General features: G+C 38.1%; 1 protein-coding gene across 5 annotated transcripts in view; it reads left to right on the top strand.

Moving 5' to 3' along the window:
• BICD1 (BICD cargo adaptor 1) overlaps positions 1-21,632 on the top strand; it is a 212,138-nt gene that overhangs the window by 89,493 nt on the left and 101,013 nt on the right. For all 5 annotated transcript variants that reach the window (XM_078075862.1, XM_078075863.1, XM_078075866.1 and 2 more), the window contains exon 2: positions 2,088-2,300. In XM_078075862.1, the coding sequence (XP_077931988.1) occupies positions 2,088-2,300 (213 nt within the window). The remainder of the gene's footprint in view (positions 1-2,087; positions 2,301-21,632) is intronic.

The following is a 21,632-nucleotide window of genomic DNA, read 5'->3' on the forward strand; positions in this document are numbered from 1 at the left end:
CACCCAGGTGCCCCCTATGAGTGAAATTTGAAGAGGAGTCTTTGAAATCATTAAATCATGCTGTCTCCTCCTAATAAGTATTAAGACTATGCAAATATCCCATTTCTCATCATACTTTTGGCCTATTAATTTTATATTCCATTGACAATTTTTACCTGCAACAATTATTATTTGGTGTTTGCCAAATTCTGATATATTTTATTTCCATCATTCCTATTCCTACTACATTTATTAATTAGAATTCTACTATAAGGAAGAGGTATTCCTTCCCTCATTTATTCAGTTATTGTATCAATGTGGACTCATGACTATATTATTCTATTGATTATAATTCATTACTACAGTTATTTATTTTATTGCCCAAATTATCCCAGATTTGGCCATTGGCAGCCCCTTCTGACAGGCTCTTCTGTCCTTTGACAAATCCCTATTATTTTTTGAAAGCATTTTGTTATTTACTCTTTGGCACCACAAGATGTATGAAATTCATTTTGCTTTAGCTCAAGAATGGATCATTTCTCCAAAGAACCCTAGTCCTTTTAATTGGAGATTGATAACAAAATCCGGGTGCAGGTATGCTCATTGCTACTGAGATGTTCTTGCTTCTGGGCCTTTCAGTGGGCAGAGCTGGGAAATACATGCATGGATATGCACATATGGAAATGTCTCTCTCCATCTGTCTATGAATATTTACCTATTAAAGACTGAAAGTTAATCCTGATGCTTCTTTTTTTTTTTTTAAGGTTTTATTTATTTATTTGACAGAGAGAGACACAGCAAGAGAGGGAACACAAGCAGGGGGAGTGGGAGAGGGAGAAACAGGCTTCCTGCGGAGCAGGGAGCCCAATGCGGGGCTCGATCCCAGGACCTGGGGTCATGACCTGAGCTGAAGGCAGACGCTTAATGACTGAGCCACCCAGGCACCTCCATCCTGATGCTTCTAATTATAACTCAGTACCACTAGTTTCCTTCTAGAATTCTTCCTTTCCTTACTTGTAACTTTCTCCAATAGTGAGAGACCTGGCATTCATGATTGGTAATATAGTTACTTATTCGTTCAACCCTAGTATACATATAAAGAAGTTTCTAAAATTGTGATCCTATAATCCCTGTGAGAATTTACTAACTCGACTATAGGATTTGGGTACAGTTCTTTTTGTCTTTGGCATATAGCAAAAATACTGATTTCCCAAATTACTCAGGCCAGATCTTTTCTTCTCCATCCCTTTCAGTGTGGTTAAGTTGTCCATTTGTGTACAACTAGGAACATTTGTTACTGTTTGTGTTCCACATGGGGTCCCCTGACACCCAGAGGTTGGTTTTTGTTATTATTTATTTGGGAGGTATGTGAAACATTACTATAGTTCTGAGAGTCAGGACTGTATGAAAAGGCATGCTCCTGAAAGTATCCCTTATCCCTTGTATTGCATTCCACCCCACCCCTCTGCCTCATTCCCACTCATCCCCTGTGGCTTACCAACTTCATTAGTTTCTGGTTTATTCTGTATTTCTTTTTTGCACAAATATGTAGATACATACAAATTTTCTTATACAGTGACTACATTTCAATGTTGGTTTTTTTTTTTTTTTTTTTGTAGTACTGGGCAATTTGAACGCCGTTTGGGGATTTTCTCTCTTCAGGGTGCTGTTCATAATTGGTGTGTTCTTACCACTAGTGTATCAGAAAGCTAATGAAACCATTATTTTCTTCCTTGAAAAATGTTTTTGGGATTTTTTTTCAAGAATGAAAGTGAGAATGTGAATTTTGATTACCTCATTAGCACTGAACTGTCTGTTTCTTAATAGGATTGGTTTAAGAAAATAGTAACATAAAACAAGCAGTATTTTTCAAGTTTTCCTTAACTCATTATATGTATCTTTAGCAAGATATTTAAAAATTCTCTTTCCCCTTTTTAATTGAATTTGAATTATTTCAAGTATCAGTGAGAGCAGTTAGATTGTTGCATAAAATGTGTTGTTTTGCTTCTCTAAAATACAAAACAAAACATTTCCCCAAGTCTGTTTAAATAGTGCTATGGTACATTTCATCGGACACTCTTTTTTTTTTTTTCCCAAATACTTTGCAGGCCTTTGGGCAGTCCTTCTCCATCCACCGGAAGGTTGCTGAGGATGGAGAGACTCGGGAGGAAACGCTTCTGCAGGAGTCTGCGTCAAAGGAAGCTTACTATCTGGGGAAGATCTTGGAGATGCAGAACGAACTGAAACAGAGCCGGGCTGTGGTCACCAACGTGCAGGCAGAAAATGAGAGGCTCACAGCCGTTGTGCAGGATCTGAAGGAGGTAAACAGCAAACTCCCTGTGAGAGATTTGTGTGAGCAAGCAATAAGTTAAAATTCTTTCTAGGAGAGAGGAATAAAACTTTTTCTTTGATCAGAGGAGCTGTCTTAAACAAGAAGCACACAATACTGATGCTAACGATTTTTCTTGTTTAGTGAAATGACAGCTTGTTCTGAGATGAGCTTTTCTCTTATTGTGTGTTAAGAATTAAAATCTACTTATGGAGTAGTTGGGAATTGGCCTTGCTATTTCTGCAAAGGTTTAAAGAAATATAGTGACCGTAGCACTTCCTCTTCCTTTTACCTATTTTAATAGAAGGTGGAGAAGAACAGTTGGCCATGATGCTCTATGTTGGCACCAATTCAAAATGACAGTGGTGTTAGCTCAGGACCCTTCCCACTAGGGAATGAGACCCCAGGGGAGTGTCTGTGGGGTCGTAGAGTCTGGCCATGCAGAGCCATAACTATTTTTCTGGTTTTAGAGAAGGCAGCAGATTACAGCTGGTGTGAATTAGGTCTGAGAGCCTCCTCAGTCCCTGGACTCACTCTTTCTTCAGCATTTCCATGGCAGCATCACGTGCCAGATCATTTTCAGAGTGGCAGAGTCATTCTTTTTTTTTTTTTTAAGATCCCATTTTTTTTTTATTATTATGTTATGTTAATCACCATACATTACATCATTAGTTTTTGATGTAGTGTTCCATGATTCATTCTTTGCGTATAACACCCAGTGCTCCATGCAGAACGTGCCCTCTTTAATACCCATCACCAAGCTAACCCATCCCCCCACCCCCCCTCCCCTCTAGAACTCTCAGTTTGTTTCTCAGAGTCCATAGTCTCTCATGGTTCATCTCCCCCTCCGATTTCCCCCCTTCATTCTTCCCCTCCTGGCAGAGTCATTCTTTACTGGAGGGGCGATAACTGGGAACAGCTTCATCTACCAAACCCTTTTAAGAGCATTTTTGGAAACTTCACTCAATTTTTTGATAAGAAAACTATAGAAGAGGTGCAGATGTCCTCTAATCCTTACAGCAGTGCAGTGGAGATTGACGAACCAAGTGGGCTTATTAATTGAGCGTTTTAGTAATACAAAAAGGAAAGATGAAAAAAATCATTAAGATTGTGAAATACAAGAGAAATAATCCACTGATATTTTTCACTTGAAATTAGTGAAATATTACAAATACATATTACAAATAGAGTAAACTGTCCTAAATTTATTGGAATTTAATCAATAATTTACATTTACACATATCCATATTATAATGAACTAAATGCATATTGACAGTAGGGTTTCTCCTTTACCTAGCTCATTCTCTTTGGACATGCTCAAATACAGCAGTATGACTTTTAGAGACCAAGAAGGAGCCAACCAAGTGGAAGTTGGTGCTGGGTACTGAGAAGAACATGCAACAGTTTTTGGGATACCCTGCCTCATTTCCCTCCAATGCAAGTGATTGTTAAAAACAAAGCTCCTCTCTAGTTCTTTATTTGATGCATCTATAAGTGTTGGGTGTGGGCCTCACTTGCTTACCCAGACCCTGCTCCTCCTAAGGAATTGCCATTCACCCTTTCAGCCCCAGGCTTCCCTATGAGACAGACATCCACTATGGAAGTGGACCCAAGATCATGTAGTGTCCTAGGCTACCAACCTGGATCAAGCCTGAAGACCCACAGAGGGCAGCCTCCACAGCCATGAGCAGCAGATTCACATGGCAAGTTGGCAGAGGGGCTGAAAAGGTCAGGCAACATGAGGGCTGTGGACACACACACAGGTGGTTTGTGGAGAATAACTGCAGTCAATGAGTCAAACAGTCTTTCTTTTTTTTTTTTTGCAAAGATTTTTTTTTTTAATTTTTTTATTGTTATGTTAATCCGAGTCAAACAGTCTTGATTGCCAGTTGGATGGATCCTCTGGAAGCTACACATGCCCACTGTGCCCAGCAGCTACAACTGAGCATTGAGCAGTCAGGGTTGGGGAAGGGCAGAGAATCCACAGATGTTTCTCTGTTGAGGCATTACAGAGGTGACTGACGAAGCATCCTCACAACGTAGACCGTGCTTGAGTGCATATTCTACATTTTCTACTCTACAGTGAGTAGATTTAGGATCACCAGCAGGAGTTGGTAATTAAGAGTGGGGATTTAAGTTAGGAATGAACTGAGGCAGCAAAGAAAAAAAAGATTTTGAGGAGCCATTCATTTCAGATCAGTTCTCCAATTTTAGTGAGCATCAGAGTCACCTAGAGAATGCATCAAAACACGACCCCTGGACCCCACCCCCAGGAATTCTGATTCTGGAGGTCTAGTTGGAGCTCAAGAATTTGCATTTCTCACAAGTTCACAGCAGGTGATACTGTGGGTGCTCCTCTGGATTCCGTTCTTTAAGAATCACTAATTTAAACTTTTTGGCTGGCCCAAAGTTAGGGAAGGGAGTATCATAAGGCTCACAGTTGGGGGAATTGCTGAATGAATCACTGGGTTATAATCCTCTATTTCTATACATTTTCAATAGTTGATTTGCAGTAAGAGAATGACTTGCTTCATCCAAATTCATGTATTTTTTAAATCTAATATATACATAAAGCAGTCTAGCCTCTGAGTGTATTCATTCAGGTTTATCGGGTAACTAAAAGAAAAAAAAAGCCAGGTTGTCAGGTTCCTGGGCTTCTAAGTGTGGTAATATATTTGTTGGTGTTCTTTTTGCTGGGCTGGAAGCTATTGGTATTACTACACCTGGAGGCCTGCTGGTTTTCATCCAGGCTTCATGTTTTAATGTACCTAGTAAAATTATTAGCATTTAGAGCTGAGTACATTTGTAAAAGGAGGAAAGAAATGAATTGTATTTCTTGGAATGTTGATACAGACTTTTTGATTGAGGTATAATTGACATATAACATTATATTAGTTTCAGGTATATGGTATAATGATTTGATATTTATATTGTGAAATGATCACCACAATAAGTCTAGTTATTGTCCATCACCTTACATAGTTACAAAAAATCTTTTTTCTTGGGGCACTTGGGTGGCCCAGTTGGTTAAATGTCCGACTCTTTGTTTCAGCTCAGGTCATGATCTCCTGGTTGTGGGATCAAGCCTCGCATCCAGCTCCACACTCAGCATGGAGTCTGCTTGGGATTCTCTCTCTCCCTCTACCCCACCCCCACTCATGCACATACACGTGGTCTCTCTCTCTCTTTCTCTAAACTAAATAAATAAAATCTTGAAAAGAAATTTGTTTATTTGACAGAGGGAGAGAGAGCGCAAGCAAGCACACAAGCAGGGGGAGCAGTAGAGGGAGAGAGAGAGAAGCAGGCTTCCCACTGAGCGGGGACCCCGATGCGGGGCTCGATCCTAGGACCCTGGGATCATAACCTGAGCCAAAGGCAGACGCTCAACCGACTGAGCCACCCAGAAGCCCCTTGAAAAAAAAATTTTTTTCCTGTGATGAAACCTTTTAAGATCTATTCTCTTAGCAAATATGTATTCCAGTTTTATTAACTATAGTCACCATACTGTACATTATATCCCATGACATTTATTTTATAACTGGAAGTTGGTATTGATATAGATTTTTTATGTCTGGTGTTAAATTGAAATCCCAGATTTGTTTTTATTGTAGGCTCAATTTTATTTATTTATTTTTGTACTCTGAGCATTGATTGGAGGAGAGATCATGAAACAAAAACTATGACCTGATGGACCATGAGAAATACACAAGGATAACCAATGCAAAATGTAGTAAATCATCAGTTTGACAGATGCTGTGTGAATTTAACTTATGGAATCACTTTTATTTATTGAAAGTAAATTATTTACTCATTTATTTACTCATCTCTTATTACAGTAGGATTATTGGAACTAGCCAAGGTTTGTGTGTGTGTGTAAATGTGGTGTGTATATTATGGAAGCTTCACATATATGTTTGTATGCATATGTAATTCCTAGGTCAAGTTCTCTCTCTCCAGAGAATCTGGTGTAGGATAACATAGTGGAAAAAATCAGAAAATTTTCTGAATTAGATATTAGAAAATTAATATTCTAGTCTCAGCTCTGCTAAAGGTTTTATAATTATATCCATGGTATTTATAGAAGATTACTTTAGCATATAGTAAATACCGTACATATTAAACATAGAGTAAATACAGTACATAGTAAACATAAACTGTTATCATTAATAATTTTCTGCATCCTCCTTAAAAACACTGTTGAAGATATCCCTTATTATGTTCATCCATTTAGGTTAAAGAAACATCAGATTCCTCTTTGAATTTATTACCTTGAAGATTCTTTCTGTTGAGATGAATCAGACAATAGGAATTACAGTGTGCTTTTTGTTCTTGCTTTGGTTGTTAAGAAGCTCCAGGACTATGTTTAACTGTAAAGACTAAGATTTTTCATATAATTCTTCCCATTTTTTTCATCCTTATTGTATAGGTGTCTTTAATGGTAAACTGCTTTAAATAATTTTTTGAAGTATAGAGAGTATAAAGAAAAAATATCACTCCAACAAAGCACCAAATAGGAGTTAATCCTATAGGGCCAGTAATAGAGAGGAAAAAAAAAAACCCTTGGGTTACCTTGACCAGCATCATTTTGGTGTGAGCTTAAAGAGAACAGATAGATCACTATAGGGCATAAGCAGATATTTAGTAAACAAATTTGATTTTCATCTTTCTTCAACCCTATAGGTATAACATGTAGAAAATAGCCTAAATAGGTGTATTTGAACAATATTTATTGAACATTTACTTTGTACTAAATTAAAATCCACATTGATGAAATCATGAAAGAGGTAAATGAAACTTTTGCTACTACCGAATACTCTCAGTTGTTAGTAAGTAAGGTAAGTCAGAATTTACTGCAATATTTTACAAACTATACAATACAATTTTACCAATATTCCTAACCAGAACTGGTGTAGATGTGAAAAAGAGATGTTACGAAAGGTAGACCCTTTCAGGTAGAATGCAGAAGATTGGAGTTATAAAATGGATTATTGACCTTAGTGGAGATTAAGCCTCTACTTTCAAGTGCAAATAACTTAACATTGACTGCCAGACAATGTGCCGGGCACTGTTCTAAATTCTTTACATGGATGAACTTGCTGAATCCTTATAACATGCTATTGAGGTAGATTCTATTACTATACCATTTCAGTTTTCTGAGAGGTCACATAACCTGTCCAAAGTCCAAAGCATGTTGGTAATAAGTGACAAGCCAGGATGAGAATTCAGAAAGTGGCTCTGACCTAGACATTTTCCATCATGTCACTGCATTGCCAAGAGCACAAGTTTAGTCTTCCCTCAAGCTAATGAAATTTCTGGCAAAATATATGAAGCTTTAGTATATTATCTAAATTTGTAATTTACTGGAATAATATTATTAGCCTTTTGTTGGGATGTGGCCATTTTATATTTTAAAAACTGCTTAATCCATATGATTTTTAAAAAAAGATTTATTTATGTTAGAGAGAGAGCGAGAGAGCTGAGGAAGGGGCAGAAGGAGAGAGAAAATCTCAAGCAAACTCCATGCTGATTGCCCAGCCCCATGTGGGGCCTCCATCTCACAACCCTGAGATCATGACCTGAGCCAAAAACAAGTGCAGGATGCTCAACCAGCTGAGCCACCCAGGCACCCCAATCTATATGACTTTTAAAAAAAAATTTTTTTTTAAGTTTTTTTTTTTAAAGATTTTATTTATTTATTTAAGACAGAGAGAATGAGAGAGAGAGAGAGAGCACATGAGAGGGGGGAGGGTCAGAGGGTGAAGCAGGCTCCCTGCCGAGCAGGGAGCCCGATGCGGGACTCGATCCAGGGACTCCAGGATCATGACCTGAGCCGAAGGCAGTCGCTTAACCAACTGAGCCACCCAGGCGCCCTTAAGTTTTTTATTTAAGTAATCTCTATACCCAATGTGGGGCTTGAACTCATGACCCTGAGATCAAGAGTCATATGCTTTTCCAACTGAGCCAGCCGGGTGCCCCAATCCATATGATTTTTATTACATTTGAAGCTCTACTGTTTTCCTTCATTGGAATACACAACCAAATTTCATAGTATACCAGTGGCTCAATTTCCAGAAACCTAACGATGCCAACATTTTAGGAATACATCTAATTCACCATAAGGAATCCATATCTATAAACTTTTTAGGGCAGGAAGGCTCTCAATGATTATTTGGTGAAGGTTGGCTGGTTGGCCCAGTCGGATAAGCGTCTGCCTTCGGCTCAGGTTATGATCCCGGGGTCCTGGGATTGAGCCTCACATGGGGCTCCCTGCTCAGCAGGGAGTCTGCTTCTCCCTCTCCCCCTGCTTGTGCTCGCTCTCTCTCTCTAGCTCTCACTGTCTCTCAAATAAATAAAAAATAAAATCTTAAAAAAAATGATTCTTTGGTAAAGACTACTCCCAGATCAACAGTTCTTTCTCCAGTATCCCTAAATGGTCATGTAGCCTTTACTCAGACATTTCTAGCACTATGGAGAAGAAAAACTGTGAGTCCTTTCAAGGAAGGAACTGTGCTTTGTCTGTCCTTTATCTTTGAATCCCCAGCACCCAGCACAGTGCCTTGCCAAAAGTGGACATTAAAAAATGTTGACTTGAAAGGAAAGAACATGCTTTGGGAGCGAGCTACTCCTAGGTTTGAGTTCCAGCTGTGCCACTTACCAACTGTGTGATACTGACAAATTACTTTTGTTCTCTAAGCTTCACTTCCTTAATTCCGATGTGGAGGTCTTAATACTAATGCTCAGGTACTGTGCAGAATATCCGGCGTTGCTAAATGACTGTTTATTCCCTTTCTTACAGCTTCTTCCCAAGGCTGCCCACCCTGTTGCTTGGCAGCTCTAATTGTTAAACTGCTCTTTTTTATTAAATGAAAAGTTGACTCCCTGTAATTTTCACCAGCTGGCCATATTTCTAGCCTCTGGATCTACAGAGGAAGCCGGGTGCCCCGGCTAATATATATATATATATATATATATTAGTTTCCACCTGACTATTCCACTTGACAATTTTAGCCTATGCCCAATAGCTTCAAATATTTGCAAAGAACTATCTTGTCTTCTCTTTTTCAGACTAAACATACCTAGATCCATTAGCACTTCTTTATGTGACATGGTTTCAGGGTGCCTTACCTTCTTAGACTAGCATCCAGTGTCTCTTAAAAATGTGTGTCTGCTTTTAAAAAACATACTATGAAGTGTCTTTACCCTTGTTATAAATATCTTGAAATTTTGAATCATTGGACCTAGATTTTGAGTTTCTCATCTTAGCATTTTAATTTCTTTGGGTTTCCAACTTTGCAGTTACATAGATTCATTCATTCAACAAAGGTCTCTTAAGTGCTTGCTATGAGCCAGATGCTTGGGGAACATCAATGAATAAAAAATTCAATAATAAGTGGTTGTTTTCAATGTTAAAACAGCTAAATGTATTTAGAAAGTATTTCCTTCTACTCTTTACTATCTGTGGAAATAGAGAGTAAGCTGTGTTTTGGACAATATATATATGATAGACTGAATGTTTGCACATACACCCCACCCCCACTGCTGCTAAACATTCATACATTGAAACTAACCTCCAATGTGATAGTATTTGGAGATGAGGTTTTTACAAATGATTAGGTCTTGAGGGTGGAGGCCTTATGAATGGGATTAGCGCCCTCATAAAAAAAACCTCCCTAGCCCCTTCCACCATGTGAAGACAGTGCCGGAAGATGGCCATCTCCGAACCAGGAGGTAGGCCCTCACTTGGCATGGAACCTGCCTGCGCCTTGATCTTGGACTTCAGCCTCCAGAACTGTGAGAAATAAATGTTTGTTGTTTAAGCCGCCCATTTTATGGTATTTTGTTATAGCAGCCGAATGGACTGGGACAACATATAACATTTTGTATATTATATGCCTCTTAGTCTCTAATTAAAACTACAAATATATGGTACTTGCTGTGACTAAGTGAAAAACACCCTCTAAAGCCAGATTAGATGTCATGACCTCAGTCACTAAGCACATACTGACTTTATTCCAAGGAGAGCCCTTTAGCTGCTCTTTAAAAATTGATTTGCTTGTTTTATAAATAGATGGTTTGGTAATAGGGTAGAATTAAAAACCAGGAAATCTGAGTTCACGTCTTAACTATTTTACCAGTTGTGTGATTAAACTTTTCATTTCCCATATAAACATTATACTAACACCTGTCCTGCTCCCCATGATTTTGATAAGGATAAAATATTTTCATGAAAATGCTGTATAAGAAAGAAAAAATAAGGATAAAATATTTTCATGAAAATGCTTTTTAAGAAAGAAAGGAAAATGCTTTATTTATTGTTTCAAAGTTTGGTTATCAGACTTACACATAGCAAGACAAACAATAAATTAGAAAGATATATTGGAGTATCAGGAGAGGCCCCAGCACCTTCCAATAGTAGCAAGAATAATGCCTGACATCCTGACACCAAAAGAGGAAACAACACATATTTTAAAAGCCAGTAGGTTGAAAGAGGAGAGCTGTCTAGGTGTTCTTACTATCAGTGTAACAGCCTTTCGTACCTGGCTCGTTCTTGAAAGGGTCACTACGTTATTAGTACAACGTCAAATGTGCTTACAGATGACCCAAGTCGTGGGGGGAGGGGGCAAGATTATTTAATTAACACATCCAATAAATAACAAAGCTTTTCTTATAGCCTCTGATATTGGTCATTGGGAGCTGTGTTTACACATAGCTGAATGAACTTGACACTTCCAAATGAATGATGATGTTTACCATTCTGTAAAGATATGGCTTGAGTATAGCTGGGAAGTGGTCTATTTTCCTGGCATGTCCCAATTTCTCCCCAGCTCTCCACACTTGTTGGAAATGGACCTTACGCCTCTTGGAATGACACAAACCCCCAGTGAAAAATTATCACTGTTTTAATTGGTTTAAATAACTAATAACAATATCATAGCTAACATTTTTGAGAGCTTACCATGTTCCAAGCATGATATCAGCACTTTACCATCATCATCTCATTTAATTCTCTCAACAGAATTACAAGGCATGCACTGTTTCTGTTTTTTGTCTCTCTTCACTCGCCTTTACTTGCGAGGCAAAGAGAGGCTAAACAGCTTGTCCAGCAAGTATTCAAGCTGGCCTGAAAATCTGACTCTAAAGCCCTGTTCTTAATTACGTTAGTGCCCGCTATTGGGTTATTAATTCCACTGGAGAGAGCTATATTTCTTTTGGTGGAAAAATTCTTTCCAACACTTGTTAAGGTACTGTAAACAAATATCCCTATTAACATCATCAGGAACTTGAAAGCAGAGTTTAACAATATACAGACAATTCACCTTTGAATCATTGTGATTGTATGTAGGACTAGTTTAAAATTATAAGCTCATAGAATTTTTTGGGGAGAGGTGTACAGTTCTATGAATTTTAATACATAAGTAGATTCATGTAACCACAGTCACGATCAAGATGCAGAACAGTTTCATCACCCCAGAACCTCCCCTGTGCTGTGCTATTTCTTTGTAGTCATACCCTCCCCGACTCAATTTCTGATAACCAATCATCTGTTCTCAATCACTGTAGTTTTATCTTTTTTTTTTTAAGATTTTATTTATTTATTTGACAGAGAGAGACACAGCGAGAGAGGGAACACAAGCGGGGGGTGGGGGGTGGGGGAGGGAGAAGCAGGCTTCCCACTGAGCAGGGAACCCAATGTGGGGCTTGGTCCTGAGCCGAAGGCAGATGCTTAACGATTGAGCCACCCAGGTGCCCCATGTAGTTTTATCTTTTAAGGAACGTGATGTAAATGGAATCATACAACATGTTAACCTTTTGAGATTAGGTCTTTTCTCTCAGCATAATGTCTATGAGATTCATCTAAGTTTTTACATATATCAATAAGTCTTCCTTTTTGTTGTGGAATAGGATTCCACTGTATGGGATATACTGTAGTTTGTTTTTTTAAATCAGTTCACCTGTTGAAGAAGATTTGGTTTGTTTTCAGATTGTGGCAGTTACAAACAGAGCTTTTTTTTTTCCTAATTTTATTTATTTTTTTAATTAGGTTATGTTAATCACCATACATTACATCCTTAGTTTTTGATGTAGTGTTCCATGATTCATTGTTTGTGTATAACACCCAGTGCTCCATGCAGTACATGCCCTCTTTAATACCCATCACCAGGCTAACCCATCCCCCCACCCCCCTCCCCTCTAGAACAGAGCTGTTATATACATTCATGTAATTTGTATTTTTGTGTGAACATAAGTTTTCATTTCTCTAGGACAGATACCTAGGAGGGTGGGAATTCTTGGTCAGATGGTGTGTGTTTAACTTTTTCAGAGTGGCTGTACCATTTTGCATTTCTGCTAGCAATGTGTAAAAGTTCTAATTTCCCTTCATGCTTTCCAGCACATGACATTATCTGTATTTTTAATTTTAGCCATTCTGATAGGTGTGTAGTAGTATCTCATCATGGTTTTTATTTGCATTTCCCTAATGGCTAATAATATTGAACATCTTTTCATGTGTTTATATGCCTTTCATATATTCTCTTTGGTAAAGTTTCTGTTTGAGACTTTTTTCCGTTTATTAATTGTGTTATTTCTTTTCATAGGTAAGTTTTGAGAATTCTTTGTATATTCTGGATACAAGACCTTTGTAAGATAAGTGATTTGCAAATGTTTTGTCCTAGTATTCGGCTTGTCTTTTCATTCTCTTTAAAGTGTCTTTCGCAGAGCACAACATGTTTCATTTTGATAATGCCTAATGTATCAAAAAAAATTTATGGGAGTTGGGGAGTGAGTGGAATGAGTTAAGGGGGTCAAAAGGTACAAACTTCCAGTTATAAAAAAATAAGTCATGAAGATGTAATGTATAGCATGGCAACTATAGTTAATACTTATTGCATAATTGAAAGTTGCTAAGAGAGTAGATCTTAAAAATACTCAGCATATGCAAAAAATTCTGTAACTATATATGGTGACAGATGCTAACTATACTTATTGTAGTGATCATTTCACAGTGTATATAAATATTGAGTCATTATGTTATATGTATATTAGTTTCAGGTATATGTACCTGAAACTAGTATAATATCATGTGTCAATTGTACCTCAATAATAATAACATATTTTATGTATCATTGCTTTTAATATCAGATTTAAGAATACTTTTCTATCCCCATGTTATGAAGATTTTCTACTATATTTTCATCTCAAAGCTTTATAGCTTTAAATTTAGCTCTATGATACCTTTGAGTTAATTTTTGTGTAAAGTATGAAGTTTAAGATAAGGTTCATTTTTTTTTTTTTTTTTTGCGTATAAATATCTGATTGTTCCATCACTATTTGTTAAAAAAAAGACTGTCTTCCATTGAATTGCCTTTGTATCTCTGTTGAAATCAATTTGCTATATTTGGTTGTATTTCTAGACTCTCTATTCTGTTCTGTTGATTTATGTGTCTGTCCCTTTATCAATACCACACTCTCATGATGAAGTCATAGAGGTAACAGGAAGCCAAATCATGTAGGGTCCTATAGACCTTTGAAAGGATTTTGGCTTTTGCTTTGAGTGAAATGGGGAGTTATTGGAAAATGTTAAGCAAAGGAGTAAAATGACTTTAATGAAGCAAGGTTAGGAGTAGGAAAGTTTTGCAGTCATCCAGATTTGAGAAGATGGTGGTTTGGCCAGAATGATAGGTGGAAGTGGTGAAAAAAGGAAATATTCTGAATGTATTTTGAGAGTGGAACCAACATGACTTTTTAAAGGGGTGGATGTAGAGACTAAGAAATAAGGAGGAGAAAGGATGACTCCAGTTGAAGGTTTTAGCTTGACCACTCGAAAAATGGAATTATCATCAGTTGCGATGGGGAAAGTGTCTGATGAAACAAGTTTTAGGAGGGAAGACTAGAACTTAAGTTTTAGATGTGTTGAATTTTAAATTTTTATTAGACCTCCAAGTGTAAAATATGGGTGGGTGATGAGAGATGAGGGCCTAGAGTTTGGGAAAGCGATTTAGGGATAGAAATATAACTTGTGGATTTTTCAGCAGATATATGCTATTTAAGGAATATCAGAGAGATCATCAAGAACAGAAGTGTAGATATAAAAGGAAGAGGCCCAAGAACTGAGCCCTAGACCACTGCAGTGAGGTTGGGGACAAGAAAGGAAACTAGCAAAGAAGACTAAAAATCATAGTGGGGTAGAAAGAGAGAATGGTTCCTAGAAGCCAAATGAAGAAAGTGATGTATCTCTGAAGGAAGTTATCAACAGTGTAAATGCTGCTAATAGGTCAGACGAGGAAACTAAACAGGCTATTAGATTTAGCATCAGTCATCTCAATGAGAGAGGTTTCTTTGGAGTGGTGGAAGCAAAAGTCTGATTTAGAGTAGTTTAAGAGAGAATAGAAGGAGAGGAGTTGGAGACAGAGAATAGAGACAACTTTTTTTTCTTTTTTTTTTTTTTGAGTTAGTTTGTTTGCAAAGAAGACCAAAGAAATGAGGAGGTAGCTAGGGGACAAAATGGGCTCAAGAGAAAGTTGTTGGTTTTTGTTCTTTTTTTTTAAGGTGAAAGAAATAATTTAACAGCGTATGTGAATACTGATTGCTGATGGGTGACCTAGCAGTGGAGGGAAGTTTTAATGATTTAAGAGGAAAAGGGGAGAATGTCTAGAACAATTGATTTCCTTGAGTGAAGGAGAGAGGAATGATAACCTGGTGCAAAAAATGGAGAGATTGCCTTTAAAAAGGAGTAAGGAACGGGGTGCCTGGGTGGCTCAGTCGGTCAAGTGTCCAACCCTTGATCTCAACTCAGGTCTTGATCTCATCAGGGTTGTGAGTTCAAGCCCTGCGTGGGGCTCCGTGCTGGGTGTGGAACCCATTAAAAAAATGCTGATTTGGGGGCACCTGGATGGTTCAGTTGGTTAAGCATCTGACTCTTGATTTTGGCTCAGGTCATGACGAGCCCTGTAGCAGGCTTCACATGGAGCCTGCTTAAGATTCTCTCTCTCCTTCTCCCTCTGCCCCTCTCCGAACAACCCCCCTCCCCCCCCCGCCCCCGTTCTCTCTCTCTCTCAAAAAAGAAAGAAAAAAAAAGGAGCAAGGAAGTTTCATCTTTGGCAATGCCTGGAAAAGCAGACTATGTGGATGTAGATGTAGGTACTTGGTAGGTGTGAATGAAGAGAGTCTTTGCAAGTCCTCTTCAGTCTGCTTCATTTTCCTCACTGAAGCAGGAAGCAAGGCCAGTAGCTGAGAAAGAAGATGGGGAGCTGTTAGGTTTTGAAGAGAGGAGTGGTGAGATAGTCACCTGGGAGTGAGTCACTAAGGTGAGAGCACGGGAATGAGTGGCTGAAGCAGGAAGAAGACGTCCCTCAAGAAGAGGAATTCCAGGAATCAAGATCATCTATGTACATATTGAGAATGCCAGGAATTAAGACCAGACCAGAAGTTCTAGAGATATTGACGATAAGCCTGGAGCTAAAGTCTTGGAGAAATGAGGGGGAATGTGTTGGTGTGTGAGAGGTGACAGTATCAGTGCTGGTAATGGACAGTATATAGGGTTTAGTCCTATCCTGCTGCCACTACCTTGTCCCAGTGGAAGCTACTGTTATTTTGTTTCCCCCCAAAATGTATATTTATCAGCTTAAGAAGAAAATCTTCTAATGAGATTTGAAGCGAGGAATTTAAGGGGAGGTGGGAGGGAGACTGCTCTGAAAGCAGCCACGTGGAGCAAAAGGGGCACCCATGCCACCTCCAGGCCAGCACTTGAGAGGGTTGCAGGGGAAACAGTGTCCCCAGGGAGAGTCGGGTTTCCATTACAGCAAGGTAAGGAGTGCATTATACACATCTGTAAAACCGATATGATGCCTGCTGCAATCCCATATGCTCAGTCAGTGGATATCGATTCAAATGCATGCATTATTGTAAGGAGCATATACACTTAATTTCTCTTTTTAAAGATTGGAAATATTTTTTCCATGATGTCAGAAGTTGGGTTATTATATTTGTCAATGAGAAATAATGCAACAGCTTTTGAATAGTTCTGAAAATGATGTCAATTGATCTTTATTCAAAAATATCGTTAGCCTTTTTGAGATTAGAGAGGTAATAAGGACCTGCATCTTTATAATCCCAAGTATTTTGAGGGCAGCTTAAAAAATGAAAGCACATGTAAATGTTTCTAATATCCAGATGTTGGACCTCATTTGGACACAGCTTCAAAATAGTACCTTTTTTGTTTGTGACTCCTTCGTTTCTGCATTCGACAATGAAAAGGGGCATAAACTTCTGGCCTGAGATGATAGTTGCATCAATTTCCTGTACAATAGCCAGTCATTAAACGAGTGCCGAATGGAGAATTAAATGGGAAACTGCAGTTCAAGCCAAAGTTAGGAATGGTGAGAGCATTGCTCAGAACATACTGTAGAGATGGAAACTGAAACTGACATAGGGTTTAAAGAAAATCTATTTTTAAAGTAATCCTGCATAGTCTACTCTTTTTAAAAAGTAATTAAGTTTTTATTAATTATCATTCATCATTTAAAAATAATAAGCAGTAAAAGGCAGCCTGTTTTTTAAATGTAAAACCAGTATGGTGTATATAATATATATGTATATATATATTTCTTTCCTCTCCCCTTCCCTCCCTTTTTTCTCCCCTTCTCCTGCCTTCCCTTCTTCCCTTCCTTTTCCTGTCTTGTGAATAGTCAAACACCAGCTTTCTGCCTCTTGGAATATAAGAAGAAAGATCTGTGCACAGTCCATTTCTACACATTGATTCCTGGACTAAAAATAGCCTGATTCAGTTTCAAACTTTTCTCCCACCCCAAGCTCAGGTTTTGCTCCCTGTGCAGACTGGGTAGAAGAAGTAATGCACAATCAGCATTTCAGCTGGAGTGCTTAGTGGACAATTTTAATCTTTTTTTTTTTTTTTTTACATCTTGACCTCTATTTCCAAAGAATATCCTGGTTGGCAGGTCTAGCCTGATTAAGATTCTGTTCAGGCATTTAATTCTCCTAAGGGAATTTATAGCTTAATCTAACAATCAAGAATACCTGAATCTACTCAGAACTTAATTTCTTGAAGGTTATAGGAAACTTATACTTGAGCAAGGCAGAGAGGGCAAATAAACGAGTGAATTTGGGGATATAATGAATTTTGATGTGTATATTTTGAATTATACTTTTTAATCCTTAATCAAATATATATATGTTCTTAAAGATTTATTTATCTATTTTAGAGAGAGAGAGAGAGAGTGCCTGTGCAACTGTGCACATAGCAGGGAGGGGCAGAGGGGGAAGTGGAGGGAGAGAGAATCTCCAGCAGACACCCCACGCTGAGCGCAGAGCAGGATGTGGGGTTGATCTCATGACCCTGAGATTAGAACCTGAGCTGAAATCAAGAGTCAGACGCTCAACTGACGGAGCCACCCAGGAGCCCCCAACAAATATATTTAAAAAAATAAATATTATAGGGATGCCTGGATGGCTCCATCAGTTAAGCATCTGCCTTTGGCTTGGGTCATGATCCCGGGGTCCTGGGATCGAGGCCCGAATCGGTCTCCCTTCTCAGCGGGGATTCTGCTTCTCCCTCTCCCTCTGCCCCTCCCCCTTTCTTGTGCTCTCTCTCTCTCAAATAAATAAATAAAAATTAAAAAAAAATAAATACTGTAGACCAAATAATACTAAATGTATTAATAGACCCAAACTTGCAATTCGAGTTAAGGTAGACTACTGTGTATCCCATAAGAAAGGCTATATGTTGATTACCTTCTTAACTAGCTTTCTCATTATCACTTACTTGTTCAACAATATTAAAAGTACTTGGATTTAGAAATAGTTCTCTGTTAGAGTTTTGGTTTCACTAAAGCAATTTTTTAAGAAGCAGAATTGTAACTAAACATCTCTTCTGAGCTTACCACAATATAAAAATCCTCACTGCCTGCATTACACTGAAGAAATATAGAATATCAAAATATATTTCCTTATGGGCTTTGGCACGCAATATATCCCCATAATTGTTTTTAAACAACAAGGTAGAGATCTGGCTACCTGTACAAAGAAGTGACCTTCAACCCTTTTCTGGATGGCGAACTTGTATAGGGAGTATATTATTCATTAGAGTGAATAATATTAAAGAACCTGTTGGGATAACAGCACCCATCCCGCTTTGCCAGCTATTAATGATGGTGAGAGTGGGCCTTGAGAGTAATGAACACCTTGCCTCATCATTTGAATCAATCTTTCACTGGCACTGCTCCCCAAAGAAATGGTGTTTTATTACCTTTTTTACATTCATTATCATCTCCTTAAAGGAGCCTTTTAAGATTTTTTTTTTTTCTAATTGCCACAAAATTAAATACTGAGGAGTAAGATTTTGTAGGGTAGGGTTGAGCTTGAGGGGATCACAAACCATTGTAATATCTAAGACTTTTTTCACTTCCCCAAGGACCAATTTTCACCCCCTTTGGGGCTGCATTAATTTTCTAGGGCTGCTGTAACAAAGTACTTCAAATTCTTTGGCTAGCGAGTGAGTCTTTAGTTTCTGGAGGCTAGAAGTCTGCAGTTTACTGGGCTAAGATCAAAGTGTGGGGGGGCGCCTGGGTGGCTCAGTTGGTTGAGCGGCTGCCTTCGGCTCAGGTCATGATCCTGGAGTCCCAGGATCGAGTCCCGCATTGGGCTCCCTGCTCAGCGGGGGGTCTGCTTCTCCCTCTCTGACCCTCTTCCCTCTCGTGCTGTCTCTCATTCTCTCTCTCAAATAAATAAATAAAATCTTAAAAAAAAAAAGATCAAAGTGTGGGCAGGGCCACCATCCCTCTGAAGGTGCTAGAAGAGTGTCCATTCCCTCTTTTAGTTTCCACCCTTTCCCAGCTTCTAGAACTGCATTCCACGCATTCGTTGGCTCAGGGCCCGGTCCTCCACCTTTCATAGTCCGCATTTTAGCATCTTGCCTCAGTGTGATAGTGCCTTTGTCAAATCTTCCTCTGCCTCCCTCCTATGAAGACACTGTGATTACATTTAGGGTCTGCCTGGGTAATCCAAGATAATCTCTCCATCTCAAAATCCTTAATCACATCTGCAAAGTTTCTGTTACCATATAAGGTAACATTCACAGGTTCCAGGCATTAAAACTTGAATATCTTTGGAGGCCATTATTCAGCCTACCGCATGGGTGATACCGCCCAATTGGAAATGCACCATTAATAAAGAAAGAAAAAAAGAAAGAATAGAAGGTAATAAATATGTAACTTTGGCTAGCAATTATTTTTTTATTATATTTTAATCTATTGGGGGCACTTGTCATTAGAAAACAGAGAGAAGATACGTTAAACATCAATAGGATTGGGAAGAGTAGAGTTGGTGATGCCCATCTTACTGTGCTGTACTCATCCATCCATTTATTCTGCATCACCCTTTCTGCTGGGGCCAGTCAGCAGAGAAGGGCAATGAGTCACTCCAAGGTCAGACAGTGTTATTACCTAACTCTTATTGTGATGGGCAAATCCACCATTAAGCTTCAGATTGAGAGAAATACTATTGAGTTGGCAAATGCTTTCGATGTGTACGTGCAGATAGTCATATGTAACCACAATTTTTCACACTCTATGGCAAAGAGAGAGATGAAAATGAAATGAAAAGAGAAATGAGAATTCTGTTGTATTTTAATTTGCTGCAAAACTTCTCTTTCATGAATGACCATTCTGTTAAGCACTCTGTGCAAATGCTATGCCAAACACTGCTGAACATACCCAGCATGTGTAATGCAATGTATACCTCTAAGAGACTGTTCAGAGGGATAAAATAAATATATAATTATAGTACTGGAAGGCACTTCTCTCCCTCTGGGCTGGCTCAGGATGGTTGCCTGAATTAAAGCAGGAAACACCTGCCTGACATCCTCTCAGTAATATACAGCCTGATTAGTGCCCTCTGGGAAACACCCAGTGGCTACCACTTGGTTCTCCAGCCTAAGAGAAGTATTATTAATTAAAGACTTACTGCCAGGTTCCTCTTTGTTTATTGTAATAAATATCTTAGATGGCCTTGAAATCGATCAGTTCTCTATTAACAGTCCATGAGTTGTACCTCTATCTGAAATAACTAGAGGATATTATGGAAGTTAAATAATATATTTAATATAATTGTGGAGGTTGAATTCAACAAGAGCCCTTATGAAGTCCAACTAGATTCTTAGGGCTTTGCTCAAACCGCTTCTGGAGACAGACTTTTCCTGACATATTTTACCAAATGACAGGCTAAAAACCTTTCTATTTGCCCTTATTCTTGGGCTAATAGGCCTGGGCATCTTAATCTTTTTTTAAAAACTGAGTTGCTGGGAAAATCTTACTGAAGCCTAGCATAATAATATTTCATGTTGGATAAAGCAAATATACAAAAGGAAAATTGTATTAGGAAAAATCCCTGAACAGTTTATTATTTAAAATTTTGCAAATAATTGAAGTTAGAAGCTTTGGATTTTGTTTTTAGAGCTAGGTGCAGATTTTGCAAGTGTTTTTTTCCCCACAGTTGCCACAGTCTAATATTGGTTCTACACATATTAGCAGAGTCATGTTAGGCGAGTGAAACGGCCTCTTGGGGCCTCAATATTGTTATCTACTAGGTGGGAATAAGAGCAACACCTACCTCCTGGGTTGTTGTGAGGGTTAAATGAATCCTTACATGTGACACACTTGGAATTGCACATGCACATGGTTAACAACTGAGTCAGAGTTAGCTATTTTATTATTTCATTGCTGTTCGCATATCTTTAAAAAATATATTTAGGATTATTTCTCTAGAATAGCATTCCAGAAGTAGAATTATGACATCAAATGATACAAAGATTTTTTTTTTAAGATCATACCTATAGCTATATTGCTTTCTTAATTGATTAAAGCAACTTATGCTCTCATCGTAATAGAAAAGAATTCCCATTTCACTTAGCCCTGGCAAGCATTAAGCTCTATAACTCTTTTAGGTTGCTTATTTGGTAGGTGTGTAGTGACATTTCAGTACAAATTTATAAGGTCATTGATGGTAAAACATTATTTATCTTACTTATTGGTGTATCCTAGCACAGAGCTTGACATATAGCAGACACAGAAAAAAGAACAGATGGATGAATGAGAAATTTACCACTTTCATTAAATTGTGGAATAATTAATGAATAAATTCATTTATTAATTAAGGAATAATTTATGTTCCTTAAGGTTTTGCATATTTATTTTTATTAGGTTTTAGTGTTTCTATTACGTATGTGCATGTTTCAAGAAATTGATTTTTCTTTTTTTCATATTTACTTATTTTTATTTTAATTCCAGTATAGTTAACATACAGTGTTATATTA

This window comes from Halichoerus grypus, chromosome 6 (assembly GCF_964656455.1).
Source record: "Halichoerus grypus chromosome 6, mHalGry1.hap1.1, whole genome shotgun sequence".
Lineage (NCBI taxonomy): Eukaryota > Metazoa > Chordata > Mammalia > Carnivora > Phocidae > Halichoerus > Halichoerus grypus.